This window comes from Dromiciops gliroides, chromosome 6 (genome assembly GCF_019393635.1).
Source record: "Dromiciops gliroides isolate mDroGli1 chromosome 6, mDroGli1.pri, whole genome shotgun sequence".
In the NCBI taxonomy this organism is placed as follows: domain Eukaryota; kingdom Metazoa; phylum Chordata; class Mammalia; order Microbiotheria; family Microbiotheriidae; genus Dromiciops; species Dromiciops gliroides.
Window position 1 is genome coordinate 12,133,858 of NC_057866.1, and position 18,735 is coordinate 12,152,592.

Sequence of the window (18,735 nt, forward strand, 5' to 3'; positions counted from 1 at the left end):
AATGTCTCTGAGCCTCAGTTTCCTCATCCATAAAATGTCTACCTCGCTCACGGTTACTGTGAGGTTCAAAAGAGTATATATATATATATATATATATATATATATATACACATATATACATATATATGTATATACATATATATGTATATATATGTATATATATACACATACACATATGTATATATATTAGTACTTTACAACTTTATTATTTGCAGTATTATATATTAATTGTAGTAATATTCTTATTATATGATATTATTATGTTGATATTATTAAATATTGTAGTCTAGGTAGTTCAGACATCAGCAAGCTTAGAGAGAAGCTTTTGTGAGGACCAGAGAGCCTCCTTGGAGCCCCCAACCATGTGAACCATCACTGCTTCTCCCTGCCAGGAAGCCCAGGCCCACTGCTTCTCCTCTTTCAAGAAAAGTATCTGGGGCAGCTCGGTGGCACAGTAGATAGAGCACCAGCCCTGGATTCAGGAGGACCTGAGTTCAAATCTGGCCTCAGACATTTGACACTTACTGGCTATGTGGCCCTGGGCAAGTCACTTAACCCCAATTGCCTCACCAAAAAAAAAGAAAAGAAAAGTATCTGCTCATCCTCTCAGCACGTCCTAACAGCTCGGGCAGTCATCCCTGGGCAAAAGCAGCTTGGTTGGAGAAAGCTCTCAATGCCAAGCTGTTCGGGTGATAATGAGATGCAGTCCCAGGCTCCAGCAAGATCTCCCCCTGCTTCTTCTGAACTCTCTCCAGTGCCAATCTGTCACAGCCAGGAAGAGAGTGAGGGGTGAGTCACACCCTCAGAACAAGCCAGTGAATCCCTGGGTGAGGAAATTACCTGTGTAGCAGAAAGATAGTCCTTCCAACTTCTGGCCAAGGTTCAGCAAGTGCCTGCTGTGGACCAGCCCAGATGTAGGCACTGCTTGTGGAGACCACAAAGAAAAGAAAACAGAAGATTCTTGTAGCCTCAAAGAACTGAGAAAAGAGAAGAGCCTGAAACATGGTATAGCTGAAATCCCACTGGATTCAGAGTCAGAAGATCAGGATTAGAATCCTCATTCTGCTACTTGGTACCTAAATGACCTTGGACGAGTCATATGGTTCATTCCATGAGCATTTTTTCATCACTTCCTATGTGTTATACACCAAAGATACAATGAAAACCCCTGCCTTCCAGGAGACTATGCTCTATTGGGGAAAAGAACATGCAAGCACACACATCAGTACCAAATATGTGCAAAGCAAATGCAAAGAGGGGGCGGCTAGGTGGCACAGTGGATAAAGCACCAGCCCTGGATTCAGGAGGGTCTGAGTTCAAATCCGGCCTCAGACACTTGACACTTACTAGCTGTGTGACCCTGGGCAAGTCACTTAATTCCAATTGCCTCACCAAAAAAAAAAAGGAAAAATAGTCATAGCCCATAGTGTGTTCTGTTTATTGGTCAGATGATCAAAGACCAATGGATTCCCTATCTCCACTCTCTGCCCCAACCAGATGACTGGAAGACATTCATAAGAGGGCAGCCAGGATGGTTAAGGACCCTGAGTCCATGTTATATGAGGATGTGAGTGTGTTTAGCCCAGAGAAAAGAAGACTGAGGGAGGAGAGCATAAACAAATTGTGATTCTATAAATGGTGTGAGTGGTGATGCTGAGCCAAAAAAAGAGGAGGCAGGTTGGGGGAAACAGAGGGTACATGCAGGAAAATGGGAAGACAACAGTTAGGTTGGGGCTGAAGTAGCCTTCAATTTATATATTACTTAGTTTGGGGGTAGAGTGGGGAAAGCCTTGAACATCAGGTTCAGGGGTTTGAACTTAGCTTAAAGCCTAAGACACCCAGAGTTTCCTGAAGACTGTGAGATCCTAATTACCTCTGGACACAGCCAGCTGGACAAACAGTCCAACTCTGTAAGGACCTTGGGCGAGAGTGGGGTGGGGAAGAAGAAAGCGCAGAGGGAAGAGTGAAGAGGAGCTTGTGAGCCCCATGGGGGGTCTTGGGCATGGTGCCCAGCCCAGCCAAGGGGCTAAACTCTCCAAGTCAATCATGGCCCCCAGTCAAATTTCTCCGAACTCTGAACCACCTTGGGGCCAAGCCAGATACCTCAAAAAAAGGCTGACCTAGTAAGTCTTTGCAATGAAATGCAGTTGCTCCACTTTGCAGTACAGACCGTACATGCCTTCCTCCCTTGAGCTGCTCCAGGAAGAGTAAGCAGAGGTCACTTTTCACAGGCTATGTCTACTTTGCCTACTCAGGCAAAGGTTCCATGACCTGCATCAGGTGAGAAGGTCCCAAGACATCTGCCCATCAGGCACTGAGCTTTTTTCAAGGCTGTTGACCTTTGAGCCCCAAACAGGAAAAAACCAGACAGACCCAACGATGCCCTCACAAAGCCTCCTCTATAGCTCCCTGTCTGCCTTCATTAGCCTTTCCAAAGCCCAGGGTTGTTCTTGCCCTCACTTCTTTCTCTGGCCCTAAGTCAGTGGGAGTAGAGGAAGAAGGATCTACCACTTGGGAAAGCAATCTGTAGCCATGTAAAGAGCGAAATGTTGCCACCTCTTACCCAGAGGTCCATCCCAGTGCTAGGCAGAGACCCCAGGATATCAGTAGCAGAAGGAAAGACACCATCTACACCAAAATACTCTTAGCAGACCTCTTTGTTTTGGTTTTGTTTTGTTTTGTTTTTGTGGGGTAATGAGGGTTAAGTGACTTGCCCAGGGTCACACAGCTAGTAAGTGTCAAGTGTCTGAAGCCGGATTTGAACTCAGGTCCTCCTGAATCCAGGGCCGGTGCTTTATCCATTGCAGCACCTAGCTGCCCCCTAGCAGACCTCTTTGTGGTAGCAAAGAACTAGAAACAAAGATGATGCCCATCAATAGGGGAATGGTTCAACAAGTCGTGGTGTGTGAACATAATGGAATATTACTGCTCTGGAAGAAATGATGAATATGATGGCAGTGAGGGGGAGGGAAATAATATAGCACCTACTACATGCTGGACACCATGCCAAGTATTTTAAAAAACTATAACATTCGATCTTTGTTATAACCCTGGGAAGTGGGTGTTGTCATTATCTCCATTTTTTTTGTGGGGTCAATGAAGATTAAGTGACTTACCCAGGGTCACACAGCTAGTAAGTGTCAAGTGTCTGAGGTCAGATTTGAATTCAGGTCCTCCTGAATTCAGGGCCAGTGCTTTATCCACTGTACCACCTAGCTGCCCCAATCCCCATCTTTCTAGGATCATGTTTTTATCACTAATCAATGTGGCTCCATCAGCACTGAGTAGCTGAGGTGCACTATATATCTTTGGCCCAAAAATAACCTTCAGGGCATCATAAAAGCACTTTGGAGTGTTACTATTAGCACAAAATTGAATTTCATCTGCCTTGTTACTGAGCCAAGACTCCTGCATACCCCTAAATCTTACTAGCACTTTGCTTTACACTGCCTTCTTAGAGATAGATGAACTATCCTGATAGTAAAACCTGTGGAGTTCTTGTTTTTCATTTAGCATTTTCTGAATTTCCCCACCATTTTCAATAAACCAGTCTTGAATAAGGATTCATCATGGTGGGAGCATACATACTGGTGATGACTGCATGGCACTTTCCTACAAGTGGCATTAAAGTGACCCAGAATTACAAGTCTGTCCTTTTTTGGCACATTGATAATAAGGGTCTTCAGGCCTTCATAAAATGTTTTCTTTGACCAATAAGGGTTCATCATGGTGGGAGCATACACACTGGTGATGACTGCATGGCACTTTCCTACAAGTGGCCATTGCATTGTCACAAGCCTGTCATTCACTTCTTTGGGGAGGCATCCAAGCTTGTTGACTAAATTAGTTTTTATTGAAAAGCCTACACCAGCTTCATGGTGCTCCCCTTTGCTGTGGCCACTACAGAAAGTCCTGACTTTGATAAGCTGGCCTTCATTTGCCAGCCTTGTTTCACTCGGGACTGTTATTTGGATGTAACACCCGCTGAGTTCTCTCACAGCAAGAGCTGTTCAGCTTTCAGGTCTCCTGGGTTTCCTATTGTCCATGAGTGTGCACACACCCTGTGTACTAGTGGTGAGTGGGGTTATCTTCACAACAGTTTTTATACATTTCTTTGTGTTCTGACTAGAGGGTGAGATCTCTGCCACAGTACTCAAGCCTGGTTTGGGTTTGTTGAAGCAGATAAGTTTTTTAATTATGAAAGTATTTTATTATTTTCCAGTTACATGTAGAGATGGTTTTCAGCATTGGGCTTTGTTTTGTTTTTTGGCTGGGCAATGAGGGTTAAGTGACTTGCCCAAGGTCACACAGCTAATAAGTGTCAACTGTCTAAAGTTGGATTTGAACTCAGGTCCTCCTGAATCCAAGGCCGGTGCTCTATCCACTGCGCCACCTAGCCACCCCTATCCTGACTACTTTTAAACTCACTCTCCATTAAGATTAAAAGGGAGGGAGGGTGGTCAAGGGAACTAGACAAGATAGAATTTTTCTTCTTTTTCTTTTTCTTTTTTTGTTTTGTTTTGTTTTGTTTTTAACTTTGGATAGAATCTTATTTTCTAAAATATATGTAAAAACAAAATTTTAGGGGGCAGCTAGGTGGCACAGTGGATAAAGCACTGGCCCTGAATTCAGGAGTACCTGAGTTCAAATCTGGCCTCAGACACTTGACACTTACTAGCTGTGTGACCCTGGGCAAGTCACTTAACCCCCATTGCCCCGCAAAAAAATAAAAAAATAAAAAAATTTTAACATCACTTTTTTTAAAACTTTGTGTTCCAACTTCTCTTCCCCCCCCCTCCATTTGTACCCCCCACCCACAAGAACTCAAGCAATTCAAAATAAGTTATACATGAGTATAACTTTGAGGAACAAAATGACAAGATAGAATTTTAATACATGGGTCTTAGGAGATCAGGTAAGTAAGTACCAGAGATCTTAGTCAGAATGTGAGAGGCAGGCTGGGCTCAGGACACAAGCAATGGAAGGACAGAACAAGAAGTGGGTCAGACACCTGGCGTTCAGTCAAGAACCCAGAGAGTGCTGGGATAGAATGCTGGAGCTGGGCCATAGTCCAGAACATCGCCAAGCAATCAGGAACTGGGACACCCACAGAAATACTCTCCAGTGCCCAAGGAGGCAGGGCTGAGAAGGAACTCAGTGTTTCGAGGTGACAGCATCTTTGCAGGAGAGAATACGGGACCGGGAATGGGGTGCCTGGTCTTGGGGAATCCCAGCTTTGTCACTGACTCCTCGTGCAGCCTTAGCACATCCCGTCACCCTTCTCCAAAACGCTGTATATCCCTCCAGTCTCCGTTTCTTGCACTGAAGTCTCTTCCAGCTCTGACATTCTATGTTCTAAGGCCCCTCACCCACCAGCTTTGACATCCCGTGTTCTCAAGGCCCTCCTGGCTCCGACCTACCTGGATGCTCCCTTCCTTTGGTGTTTGTCTAGGGATCTGTGAAGGAGGCATTCGATGCTCTGCACTGGCCAAGACAACCTCTGACAGGCAGTCTAGGCACAAGCCCAGGACACTGGGCCCCAAACCAATTTTGAGGGGCTTCAGTCACGACTGCCTTCCTCTCCCTCTCCTGCTCCAACCCCCCCAAAGGAAAGTACGAGTGGAGACTCAGGCTCCCACCAGCATGCGGGGGGGGGGGGGGCGGGGGGCATCAGGCCTCTTAAAGGCCCAGGCCTCCCAACTCCCAAATTGTGCTCCCTTTTGACCTACAAGGAAAACTGAGTGGGAGGCAGGATTTCTGGGCAATCATTCTTTCTGCCCTGGGTCAAATTTTAACTGTCCAGACCTGGGGGAACAAAAGCCAAGTGGGAGGCTGAGCCATGAGTGGCCCAAGTTCTAGGAAGGAGGGGCTGTCTTGGGCCCCCAGTCACCCAGAGGAAGGCAGGCAGGCAGGAGAAGGAGGGAGGGCCGGGTCAGCCTAGGTGCTGTCTCCCCAACTGAGCAAGTACAGAGTCTTTCTCCAAGAACAGACCAGTGTGGAGCCAGACCAGGCTAGGCCACCACAGCACCTGCCCCTGCACCGAAGGAGACAGTCGACAGAAGCCCCTGGACTCCCAGCTCTCGCTCGGCTCAGCCCGACCCCCATCTCCATGACCTTCAATGACATCCTCCTGCAGGTGGGAGGGGTGGGCCGCTTCCAGTGGGCCCAGTTCACCCTGGTGGTCATCCCAGTGCTGCTGCTGGCCTCCCATAACACCATTCAGAACTTCACAGCTGCCATTCCTCGCCATCACTGTCGCCCACCTCCCTCTGCCAACCTGAGTGGGGACAGCTCAGAAGCTGAGGAGCTGTGGGCATGGCTGCCCCGGGATAAGCAGGGCAGGCCCGAATCATGCCGCCGCTTTACCACCCCCCAGCAGGGGATACGCTGGCCCAATGACACAGGGCCCAATGGGACTGGAGCCACCGAGGCCTGTGTGGATGGCTGGGCCTACGACCACAGCACCTTCCCTGCCACCATTGTGACCGAGGTAAGAGATCTAGGGAAGTGGGACAATCTGGTCCAACCCCCTCACAAGGAAAAGCCTGGAATTCAAACCTTTCTGACTCAATTTCTCTGATTGAGGGAAGAGGATCCAGGATTCCTAGAAAGACCAAAAAGAAAACAGGATTGAGGGTCCTTCGGAAGGTGGCAGACTCCTGCCTTCCTTAGGCAAGAAGGCTGAGAAACTGGGGGATTAGATGAGGGAGGGCGGAGGGGGAGAGATGGCTGTGGAGAAAAGGAATGGGGTAGCAGGACAGGGACACGGGAAGAGGCAAGGAAGGGGCTCTGGGGCAGGGCCAAGGAAGGGACATGGGGAGATAAGGAAAGAGAATAGGGGAGGGCAATGAGCAGGGGAGGGAGACTGGGAGAGAGGACAGAGGATGAGAAAGGAGAGTGGGATGGAGATGGAGAAAGAGAGGGAAGTGAGATGGGCAGGGACACTGGGGGTAGAATGGGAAAGGAGGGTGGGGATGGGGGTGGGGATAAAAATGAGGTGAAGGGGATGGAGGAGAATTGGCCAGGATGGGTCTGGGGAGAGCAAAGAAGCTGGCTCTGCTCTCCATAAGGATCTCCCTCCAGGGCTCCCTCTTCCTCTCGGCTCTGCTCTCCCAATGGTGCCACTACCCAGGGGAGGAGAGTCAAGCAAATGGCTGGCTGGGCTATTCCCATCCCCTGAGCCCCTCTCTCCCCTGCAGTGGGACCTCGTCTGCAGCCACAGGGCCTTGCGCCAGCTGGGCCAGTCCTTGTACATGTTTGGGGTGCTCGTCGGTGCTTCCGTGTTTGGGAACCTGGCAGACAGGTGAGTCCTGGGATGTGGAGAAGGGGGAGTCGGGGAGAGGCGGCGGGGGTGGGGGTCAGTTCTGGGAAAACCCAGAGAGAGAGAGAAGGCAGATAACCAAGGAAGTCTAGACGGAGAAGCGAGTGAGGGCAAGCACTCACAGGGCTTGAAGGAAGAGATCCAAAAGCCCACCCTTCGAGGCCCACCCACCTCTGACTGCTTCAGGCCCTAATGCTCACTCGCTTCTCCAATATCACATGACTTCCCACTTCTCATCTTTTCATGTTATTGTCCTCAAGTAGACATACATCCCTGAGGATGGGACTCTGCTTGTCACTATGGCTGCTTATAACAATTATTATTTTACTAATCCTCCATGAGTAGACCTAGAGTTTATAAGAGCTGAGTTCAAATCTCGCTTTGGACAGAGCAAGTCGCTTTACCTCTGTCTGCCTCCACACCTTTATCTGTAAATAGGGATAAAAATAGCAGCTACCTCCCAGGGTTGTTGAGGGGATAAAATGAGTTTAATATCTGTAAAGTGCTCTATAAATGCTGTCTATGCTATGCTGAAGTCCCCTGACAAGGCCTGGTCATAGCTGATTCTCAAAGGCTACAGCCCCCTGCCCTTGCTAAGGGGGGAGGGGTGGAAACTTAGAGAATGGGTGCAGTGATGGCCAGCAGCCTATCAGCCAAGGGCTCAGCGCCACACTGGCCACAAGGGCAGCTCTAATGAACTCCCTCCTCTGAAGCAGATGGTGGCCCATCTACCATTTATCATTTAGGAACTAGTTTAAAGTCAAGAGAAATTAAGCACTTGGCATGGTCACCCCACCCTAAATCAATGAAATCCTGAGCCTACTCCAAATCAACATAATTACAGCCACGACTCACTGAGTTGAGATTTCATAATCCATTTATTTCAATGTATTCAGCAGACATTTATTAGGCACCTACTGTGAGCCAAGCAACAGGCAAAGCACCAAGGATACACATGTAGGGAAGGGAAGCGAAGATTTGAAGAACTGGTCAGGACACTTTCTTGTCAATTCTTTCCCCACCCCACCCCACCCCCCCCCACACACAATCTAAAGACAGAAAGGAAATTGTGCTTACCCTCAAAGAGAGAACTTTCTTCACAATGAAGTAGATAGTATGTGCAGTGTGCATTAGTGTATTGTTGCCCCCATTTCACAGATGACAAGTTGAGGTTCTGAGTAATCACAGCTCACACATCTCTAGAATTTTAAGGCTTTCCAAAGCACGTTCCCTGGGGTAGGCAGTAGAGGTCTTCTCTATTTGACAGAAAAGGAGCTGATCAGAGAAACCAAATGACTTAGCCAAGGTTCCATGATTGATTATCAACCCTAGGGCAGAGCTCAGGACCAGGAACAGCAGAAGCCTCAACTGATGGATTGACTGATGAGTTAGTGAGTGGGTGAATGAATGAATGCCAGGGTTACCAGGATTGGGGGGAGGACCAGAGGAGAAGTGGAGAGAACTGGGCACCAGAGATGCCCTCTTATCCTTGTCTCCCCAGGCTGGGCCGCCGTAAGATCTTGATCTGGACGTACCTGCAGACAGCCGTGTCAGGCACTTGCTGCGCCTTCTCCCCCAACTTCAGCACCTACTGTGTCTTCCGATTTCTGGCTGGCATTTCCCTGTCTGGCATGTCCCTCAACTCCCTTACACTGAGTGAGCAGGGGAGATGGTTCTGGAAGGAGGAAGGGAGCGGATGCAGGAGGGTGGGGAGGAGGTGGATTCAGGCTGTAGAATCCTGGGCCCCGCCCCCTGGCCACCCTGATATCTGAAGGTCCTGCGTCACCTGCCTCTCATGCTCACTCTCGTCCCCTAGAGGTCTCTCTAGATCCATGCGGGCCCTGCCTCCCACTGGAGTCCTCACACCCGCCACTTCTGTTTGTCAGGGTCATAACTAGGGTGGGGCAATGGGGCTCTCACCCAAGGTGAGACACGTTTCTGACCTGACTTCTGTGATTGCTACATTCCTTTGGTCTCTCGACCCTCCGCAGCCTCTTCCCGAAGTTGAGGCAGTGAGGACCATCAAGCATACTGGAGGGATATAGGATATAGGATGGACTCTCTAGGGCAGGAGTTCTTAACTTGGGGTCTGATTTCCGAGGAGGGGAGTCTGTGAACTTGGAAAGGAAAAAAAATGACCTCTTTCCTTTCATTTACCCCTACCTGATATTTAGCATTCCCTTCAAAGAGAAGGGGTCCATTGGCTTCAGCAAACTCCCAGAGGGGCCCATGAGACCAAAAATGCTAAGGACCCCCATTCCGGGGGCTGGGCCACCCCCTATGCAGAGACAACTGCTCTCCCCCCACCTCTCTTCAAATGATTTCCCCTCAGATTTGAGAGTTAGGGGGCTGCCGGCAGTGCCACTGCCCCAGGGCTTCCTCTTCCTTAGGACTGAGGACTACCCCAAATGGAAGAACCACAATATTTCGGACTAGAAGGAACCTTAGAAGTAACTTCCAGCTCATTTTTATTGTTTGAAGGAAACTGAGATCAAAGAAGGAAAGAGATTCACCCACAGCTAGGCAAGTAGCAATGAGCAGAATGGGGATTTGAACCAAGGCTCGCTGAAGCTCAAGGGCTCTCTCTGCCCATGGGGCCTCATCTTGCAGAGGCTTGGAGAGGTTAGCTGACTCACCCAGGATCACACAGTTCACAAGAGGCAGTGAGGGCTCTTTCCATCGCACAACCCTCCCCTCACCCCAGGATTGCTCCCTTGGGTGGTGCCCGGGGGGAGCCTCTCAGTCTCCCCAAAGGGGCTCCTTCCTGGGTCTTCCTAACCCAGATGGGAGGAGAGGGCCTCAGGCCTCAATCAAAGCCCTTATCTCTCCCCACGACCTCTGAGCCTGGCCTAGGTCCCAAGACCTTTCCCCTAGAATCAAAAGATTTCAAGCCGGGGAAAAAGCCTAGACATAGCCTAGTCTGACTTTCATTTTATAGGAGGGGAGAATGAGATCCAAAATTCCTTTCCCAAAGGGAGCAAAGCTAGGATTTGAACTCAGATCTCCAGACTCCAGGTCCAGAGTTCCATTGATGTCGGTTGTCCCACTGCCTTTCCTCCACGGCCCCACTTTCTATCCCTCTAAGGCCTCCTTGGCTCTGAGGAGAGGAGACCGGCAAGGTGGACTTTGCCACCTGATGGGGTCACCGGCCCCAGTGGTATTTAGAGTAAAGGGGCCCCTGGGGCTGGGGCCTCAAGGCTCTGACCTAACCCAGAGCTCTGGGATCCCCCAATCTCCATGCTGACCAGGGGTCTGGCCCTGGTGTCTGCCTGCCCCGGCCCCTCCACCTCAGCTCCAGTACCCCGGCCAAGGGACTCTCTGAAAGTTCTAGCTGTTCAAAGGGCCAGCCTTCCTCCTCTTCTCTTCCCCCTCCCCAAAGTCATCTTTCTCTGCCCTGCTTCAGGGAAACACTTGAGGTGCTTATGATAGAAGCCAAATCCCCTCTTTGAAGTTGGTCAGAATCAGAGCGTGCCACACCTTAGAACGAAGAATGTTTCAGCAGGAAGGGACTTGAGAAACCCAGAACTTGGAATGGGAGACCAGAAGGGACCTTAGAGCCTAGAACGTCAGTGTTTGAAGAGACCTTAGAATACAGAAGAGAATGTCATGTCTAGGAGAAACCTTAGAAAGTGCACTGTCAAGGGGCAGCTACATGGCGCAGTGGTTAAAGCACCGGCCCTGGATTCAGGAGGACCTGAGTTCAAATCCGGCCTCAGACACTTGGCACTTACTAACTGTGTGACCCTGGGCAAGTCACTTAACCCCCATTGCCTGCAAAAAAAAAAAAAGTGCACTGGAAGACAAAAGAACAAAGCCAAAAGAGACTTTGGAACACAAAACACAGATTGTCAGAGTGCTGGGGACCTTACACTCTAGAACATCACCGTTGGGAGGGACCTCAGAATGTAACGTGTCAGTGCTGGAATGAATTGATGAGTGAATGAAAAAACAGTTGTTCAGTTGTAGCCAACTCTTCCTAACCCTATTTGGGCTTTCCTTGGCAAAGATAGTGGAGTGGTTTGCCATCTCCTTCTCTAGCTCATTTTACAGATTGAGATAAACAGGGTGAATGGAGTGACTTGCCCAGGGTCACACAGCTGAGTGTCTGAGACTGGATTTAAACTCATCTTCCTGACTCCAGCCTGGTGCTCTAACTGCTGCACCACCCAGCCGCCCCTAAAAACCCAGGGTTCTGAGCTTCAGTTCTGACGAGGAGACAGGACCTAGAGCTGGCTCACACCTGGCTCAGCGGGTTGAATAGGCATCCTGAGCCCCACACTCATCCAGCCCTAACCCCAGGAGCCCTGAGCCCCTAAGACCACCCAGCCACAGACACCATTGCTAACCCTGTGTCTCTGTTCCCATCTCCCCAGATGTAGAGTGGATGCCCATCCACACCCGGGCCACAGTGGGCACTCTGGTTGGCTACACCTACAGCATAGGGCAGTTCATCCTAGCAGGCTGTGCCTATGCCGTCCCCCACTGGCGCTGGCTGCAGTTCCTCCTCTCGGTGCCCTTCTTTGTCTTCTTCCTCTACTCCTGGTAAGTGAACACTCATGCCCGGCACCAGTCATACACCAGTCATACCGAGCTCTTCTCTCTGCTCCCTTCTGTCCTCGATAACTCAGTCCACTGTCACCTCCTGCCTGGACTTTTGCACCCTCTACCCACCTGCCAAATGGATGATCATAAAGGCTAGGTCTGGCCATGTCGAGGATTCCACACAAACCCCTCTTTGGGGCATTTGAAATTCTCCCCAATTTGACTCCAACATCTCCCTTCAGGCTCACTGAACATGACCCCTCCCCCGCCATCCCCATTCTCCATGCTCCAGACAAACTTTCATTCATTGCTCATCCTCCAGGTTCCCTTTCTTACCTCCATGCACCTGCCTGAAAGGTTCTCCCTTCTCACATCTGCCTCTGGAAACCTCTGGTTCCCTTTGAGGCTCAACTCCAGAGCTACCTCCGTCAAGGGGCCTTTCTTGAGTGCCCCCCACAGCCCACCCCCACCATGGTTAATGCCCTGATTCAAGCATAACAACTTACTTTGTATTTCTTTTCTATAGAGATTGTATTTATTTATCAGTCTATATTGTTCCCTAGTAGAATATAAACTCCCTGAGGGAAGGGACTATCTTTGTATCACTGGATCACTGGTACCTGCTGTGCTACCACCCATCCCTCTAAACACACACACACACACACTCACTCACACACATTCACACACTCACACACATACACTCACATTTCACTCACTCACAAACACACACACACACACATACACACACCAATCAAACTTGTGTCTTCTGGGAAATTCTAAAGCCCTCCTTCCTCAGCACCCCCTCATTCCTAGATCCATCCTTTTCCAAGTCAGATAGTTTGAAAACCCTCCAGGGGCTGGCACCACATCAGGTGTTTTATTCACTGCCCATACCCCCTCCAGTCCTGGTTCTACCAAGGAAAGCCTGGAATGCCAGGCCCCAATCAACCTTTCAGGGGCCAGTCTGCCTGGGCAGCTCTAAGGGTTCTGTCCCCCCATCCCCCCACCCTCCCTCATGCCATCCAAGTTTGAAGTTTTGGGTCTTTTCTGACTATAGGCTCTTCATCGAATCTGCACGTTGGTATTCCTCCATGGGCAGGCTGGACCTGACACTGCGGGCACTGCAGAAGGTGGCCTGGATCAACAGGAAACAGGAAGAAGGGCAAAAACTGAGTGTGGAAGTGAGCTCCCTCCCCACCTCACCCCCATCTGCCAACCTTCCAAGGACCTGGGCAGACGAGGGGTTCTGCACACAGGCCAGGGGCCAGAGCGGGCCACCTGGGATCCAGTCCTGCCCCAGCCTTGGTCACAGGGCCCACAGTCCTTGGTCTACCTATCTCAGTAATGGTAATTGTGAAAGGAATGTTCTTCCTGAAGTCCCCTCTCCTCCCCCCAAACCCCCACTGTTCCTCTCCACCAGGTGCTACAAATAAAACTGCAAAAGGAGATGACCTTAGGCAAGAGCAAATATACTGCCCTGGACTTGGTGCGCTTGCCAACGCTCCGAGGCCTCTTCTGCTGCCTCTCCCTGATTTGGTAGGTGCAGAGGGGGACCAAGGTACTTGGGGAGGGGCAATTACTGCTCTGGGGAAGGAGATGAAGGTGGAGACAAATGGAGGGTAGACATGCAGGCCTATTGTAGGAATCCCAATCTGAGGCAAGAGGGGAGCAGGGATAGAGTTACTATAGGGAGCTCTGCACCCAGGAAGAGACTGTGATGCTACTTTACCCACAGAGAGAGAACTAGGGTAGGGCAATCAGAGCCTTGTCCCAGAGCATCAGAATACAGAATGTTGATAGCTCTAGAAGTCTTTCAACAGCATGGACATTTCTTCATCTGTCACATGGAGCAGTTGCATTGAATGGCTTCTAAGGTCCCTTCTGGGTATAAATTTATGATCTTAGTTTAAAAGAACAATTATTTAAAATAGGAATCTCCCAGGTAGCCACACACCAGGTCAGTTCCTCCCTGGACTGATTGACTCCCTGCCAACTGTTTATTTCCCAATACTTGACTTGACTTAGCTGCTGAAAGTGCTAATCAAGGCTCCAATGATCCCCACCTCCTCAGCTCAGCCATGAGCTGAGCAGCCCAGCTGGGCAGCACGGGATGGGGGAGGCAAATCCACTCTCTAGGCCTCACTTTCTTTTTCTTCGAAATGAGGAAATTAGGGACTGGAGAATTCCTAAGGGCCCTTTCACCCTATAGAAGCTCATAGTGTTACACCTGGAAAGGATTTCAGATGAGACCAAGTCCAGCCCTCTCATTTTACAAATGAGGATGTAGAGGGTCAGAGAGGGTAAGTGATTAACCTAGCCAGGGCTCTCCACCTGAAGTGGGATTTGAATCCAGGTCTTCCTGACTCCAAGTCTTACAATTCAACCCTCTCCACCACCTAGCAGACTATTCTGTGCTAACGTGATATGATTCTGTGCTCCGAATCCCCCAAAGTCCCCATTGGTTGTGAAAGGTAGAAAAGGGGGAGGGCAAGGAAGGAAACCAGCATGTATTAAGCACCTACTCTGTGCTTTACAAATATGCTCTTAGTTAATCCTCTCAACAACCCTGGGAAGCACTGCTCTTATTCTCATTTTACAGAGGAGGAAACTGAGGCTGAGAAAAGTTAAGTGACTTGCCCAGTAAGTGTCTGAGGCTGGATTTGAACTCAGGTATTCCTGACTCCAGGCATAGCGCTCTATCTGCTTCTGTGGTTGAATTTGTTCCTCTCTTGGACCATTCTAGGACTTCCCAGACCAAGGCCCACACTGGACTTGGGTCACTACCTCCCCTGAGCCCCCTTTCCTGCATGGAACCCTTTCCATCTTCTCCACTTTCTTTTCCTCCCTCTATCCCCTGACCCTTTCAGGTTCTCTACCTGAGCCTCAATTTCCTCACTTGTAAAATGAAGGAAAATGGGGAGCGGCTGGGTGGGTCAGTGGTTAAAGCACCGGCCCTGGATTCAGGAAGAGCTCAGTTCAAATCTGACCTCAGATACTTGACACTTACTAGCTGTGTGACCCTGGGCAAGTCACTTAACCCTCATTGCCCCACCCAAAACAAAAGCAACAACAACAAAATTAAGGAAATTGGACTAAATGACCATAAGGCCCCTTTCAGCTTTCAGTCTGGGACCTACAAGCTACAACCACTTCCCTGTGTCTCCCAGGTTTGCCACTAGCTTTGCCTACTATGGGCTGGTCATGGACCTGCAGTATTTTGGAACCAACATCTACCTTACCCAAGTGATCTTTGGGGCAGTGGACTTGCCAGCCAAATTCGTGGGCTTCTTAGTCATTAACTACATTGGCCGGCGCCCCGCCCAAATGGCCAGCCTGCTGCTGGCTGGCATTTCCATCCTGGTCAATATGTTGATGCCAAAAGGTAAGGTACTGGGAAAGTGAAGGGGACCTGGCCCCTTTGTGCCCCACAGCCCAGGGCTCGTGGTCTAAAACTAGTGGGACCAGAGAGGGGCTCTGTCCCTCTCCTCAGCCCTCAGTGTGTCCCTTCAACACTATTCTCCTTCCTCCCAGACTGGGGAATCATGAGGACTTCCCTGGCAGTCCTAGGAAAGGGTTGTCTGGCTGCCTCCTTCAACTCTATCTTCCTGTATACTGGGGAGCTCTATCCCACAGTCATTCGGTGAGTATCGGAAGTCCTGGGAGAGAATCCTGGCGCTGGGGAGAGGGGGGAAGGTGGAGACAGAAGCCCTTCTCCAGCCAAGTCGATCAGTGCCCAGAGCGATGTCCAAACACTCTGGTAGCCCGTGTCCCTCACAACCCAGAAAGGACCAATGGTAACTCTCCCATGCCCTCCGAGGGTGGTGACCAGACCCAGAGGAGGTCATCAAGTCGACAGATGTTCGTCACGACTCCTGGATCTATCTACCCACGCCCACGCCTTTAGCCCTGCTCACCACCAGCCTTCGGGACATTTCAAACTGGGTGTCCCAGAAGATCTCAGATTCAGTATGTCCAAAACCAGACTCATCATCTTTGCCCCTTAAACCCTCCCCTCTTACAAATTTCCCTATTACTGTTGGGATCAACTGGACTTTGGCCAAGCAGCAGCATCCTCCCTGTCCCCCAAGTTTGTAAGCTCCGAGTCACCCCCACCTCCTCACTCTGACTCTCCCCACTCATCCAGCCAGTTGTCAGATCTGGCAACATCCCTGCTTCTGTCCCCTTCTCTGCTCACTCAGCTGCCACCCTGACTCCTCCCCCATCCCATCTCACCTGGACTATTGCAGTAACCTCCTAACCCACCTCCCTGCCTCCAAACTGTCCTGCTCCAGTCCATCCTCCACACCTGCCAAAGTGATTTTCCTAGCCTGAAGGACTGACCATGTCGCCCCCTACTCTAAACTCCCATAGCTCCTCTTGCTTCTAGTATCAAGTAGAATGACCTTCACTGGGCCCTTAAAGCTCTTCTTGCCGTGGATCCTTCCTATCTTTCCAGTCTTGGTCCACATTACTGCCCTCCACCCACTCTGAGCTCCATCCATCCTGCCCAACTGCCTCACTTTATCACCTGCCCCTGTGCCTAGAATCTCCCCCCTTCTCTCTTCTGGCCATCAGAGCCCCTGGTTTCCTTCCAAACAGTTTCAACTACACCTTCACCATGAAGTCTTTCCTAATCACTGGAGCTGCCAGCATCCTCCCTCCTAAAACTGCATCCCCATCTAATGTGGGAGACAACATGCAAAGAACTATGGACCAAGAAGGTGTAGACAGAATATATGGGAGGGCATCTCAAAAGAAAAGGCCTAGCAGAGGGAATAGGGCTGGAGAAGAAGAAGGTAGGGTTTGGGCTGGGGCTTGAAGAAGCCAGGAGACAGAGGTGAGGAGGGAGAGACTTCTGAGAATGGGGGACAGCCAGGGAAGAGGCATTGAGTGTCACATTCAAGAAGAAACTAAAAGGCCAAAGAGACTCTGGATTGTAGAGTAAGATGTAAGAAGCCTGGAGAGGTAAGAGGGAGCCAGGTTATGTAGGGCTTTGAACACCAAACAGAACGTTTTGTATTTGTTCCTGGAAGCAATAGGGAACCCCTGGAATTTATTGAGTTGGTGGGGTGGGAAAAGGGATGGAGTAACATGATCACACTTGTGTTTTGGGAAAATCATTTTAGCCATTAAATGGAGAATGGACTGGAGTAGGGAGAGACTTGAGGCAGGCAGATCCACCAGTCCAGAAATGGCACCAGGGTGGGAGCAGTGTCTGAGGAAAGAAGGGGGTGTGCTCAAGACATGTTGTGAAGGTAGAAACAACAGAACTTGGCAAACCATTTGGATGTGTGGGATGAATATGACTGAGGAGGCAAAGTCTGAACCCAAGTCTGCCTCCCAGGCCAGTCACACTTTCCACTTTGCCCCGACTGCTCAGCCCCCTGGGAAATCAGCTGTACTTACATTCTGTGTGTGTGTGTGTGTGTGTGTGTGTGTGTGTGTGTGTCTGTCTGTCTGTCTGTCTGTCTGTCTGTCTCCGACCCTCTGTCTCTCTCACTCTCTCCCTTTCTCTCCCCTTGGCATTTCAGGCAGACAGGGCTGGGCATGGGCAGCATGATGGCCCGGGTGGGCAGCATCATGAGTCCTCTGGTGAATATGACTGGAGAGCTCTACCCTGCATTGCCCTCTTTCATCTATGGAGCTGTCCCCATTGCTGGTGGTGCTGTTGCCTTCTTTCTGCCAGAGACACTCAACAAGCCTTTGCCAGAAAGTGTGGAGGAGCTGAAAGCCAGGTGAGTGAAGGCTGTCCACCTCCCCCCAGTGTTCATGCCTGGGCCACCAGCAGCTTCTTGGGGTTTTTTTAGTGAATAAACATTTGTATTTATAGTTTGGGGTTCGATTTGTATCCCTTCTTCCCTCCCTCCCCTGCCCCCTCCCAGAGATGGCAAGCAATCAATATGGCTCATAAGTGTACAGCAGCTTCTTTCAAATGTGAATGTCTCCATCCCCTCTTACAACTTCCCATCTCTTGCGGACTTGTTCATATTTTCTGAGAGCCTCAGAAATCCCTGTATTTCTACTGGAATCCTCCAGCAAGCTCCCATCTCTCAGGCAGAGTTCTGGTTGGTTTTTGCTGGAGAATGGAATAGGCAGGAATTTGACACCAAGATGTCCGGGAATGACAAAGCCGAATAGCTGCCCATATTTGCCCAACCTTGGGACCATCTCCCTAATTCAGAAGAGAGCTGGTGGGCCAGCCACCCCAATACCCTCCAGGATTCTCTGCCCTTATCCCAGAATGGCTATCCCCAACCTAATGACCCTGTTCTTGTAGGAGTGACGGGAAGAAGAAACAGAAGGAAGAGGGAGAGCAGACAATCCCCCTGCAGACCCTGAGGAAGGACGGGCTCTGAGGATGGCTGGGAAGTCGATCTTCAGGGGGTCCCATCCACTTCCTCTCTCCTCTCTCCTCTCTCCTCTCCCCACTCCCTAAGCATCAAGAGCTGTTTCAGATGAAGCCTGACGCTTCCAGGGAAGGGCTAGGCTGGTGTGGAGAGTGGAGAGGAAAATGGAAGGGACCTGAGACTGGAACGTGGAGAATTCTGCTCCTCCCCCAGCTCACAGACTGTTCCCCATGCCCAGATGCTCTCCTGGACCCCATTATTAAAATGTTTGCCTGTGTCCTTACTTCTGGTTCAGTCCTCTGGTGCCCTTTCCTGACCTGACCCTTCTTCTCTCCAGAGAGAATTAGAAAATCAGTGGAAGACCAGGGGGTCCCCATTCACCTCCAAGCAAGAGGTCCATTTCGTCTTATCCAAACCTCCATCCTGGGGGAGGGGTCATCTCCTCTGGCTCCCTGCCTCCAGCTAGTGCTGTGTATAGACCCTTCCAGAAGCCTGCTTAATGAAGAACGCCAAGGGCTCAGCCTA

At 50.1% G+C, this 18,735-nt stretch overlaps 1 protein-coding gene across 1 annotated transcript; it reads left to right on the forward strand.

Moving 5' to 3' along the window:
- Positions 1–5,796: 5,796 nt before the first annotated feature.
- Positions 5,797–18,493, forward strand: SLC22A6 (solute carrier family 22 member 6). Its single transcript, XM_043969509.1, has 10 exons — positions 5,797–6,490; positions 7,200–7,303; positions 8,823–8,977; positions 11,695–11,863; positions 12,921–13,044; positions 13,284–13,399; positions 15,031–15,245; positions 15,395–15,503; positions 17,395–17,598; positions 18,141–18,493. The coding sequence occupies exons 1-10, from the start codon at positions 6,110–6,112 to the stop codon at positions 18,217–18,219; spliced, it is 1,656 nt and encodes a 551-aa protein (XP_043825444.1). The 5' UTR covers positions 5,797–6,109; the 3' UTR covers positions 18,220–18,493.
- The last annotated feature ends 242 nt before the right edge of the window (positions 18,494–18,735 follow it).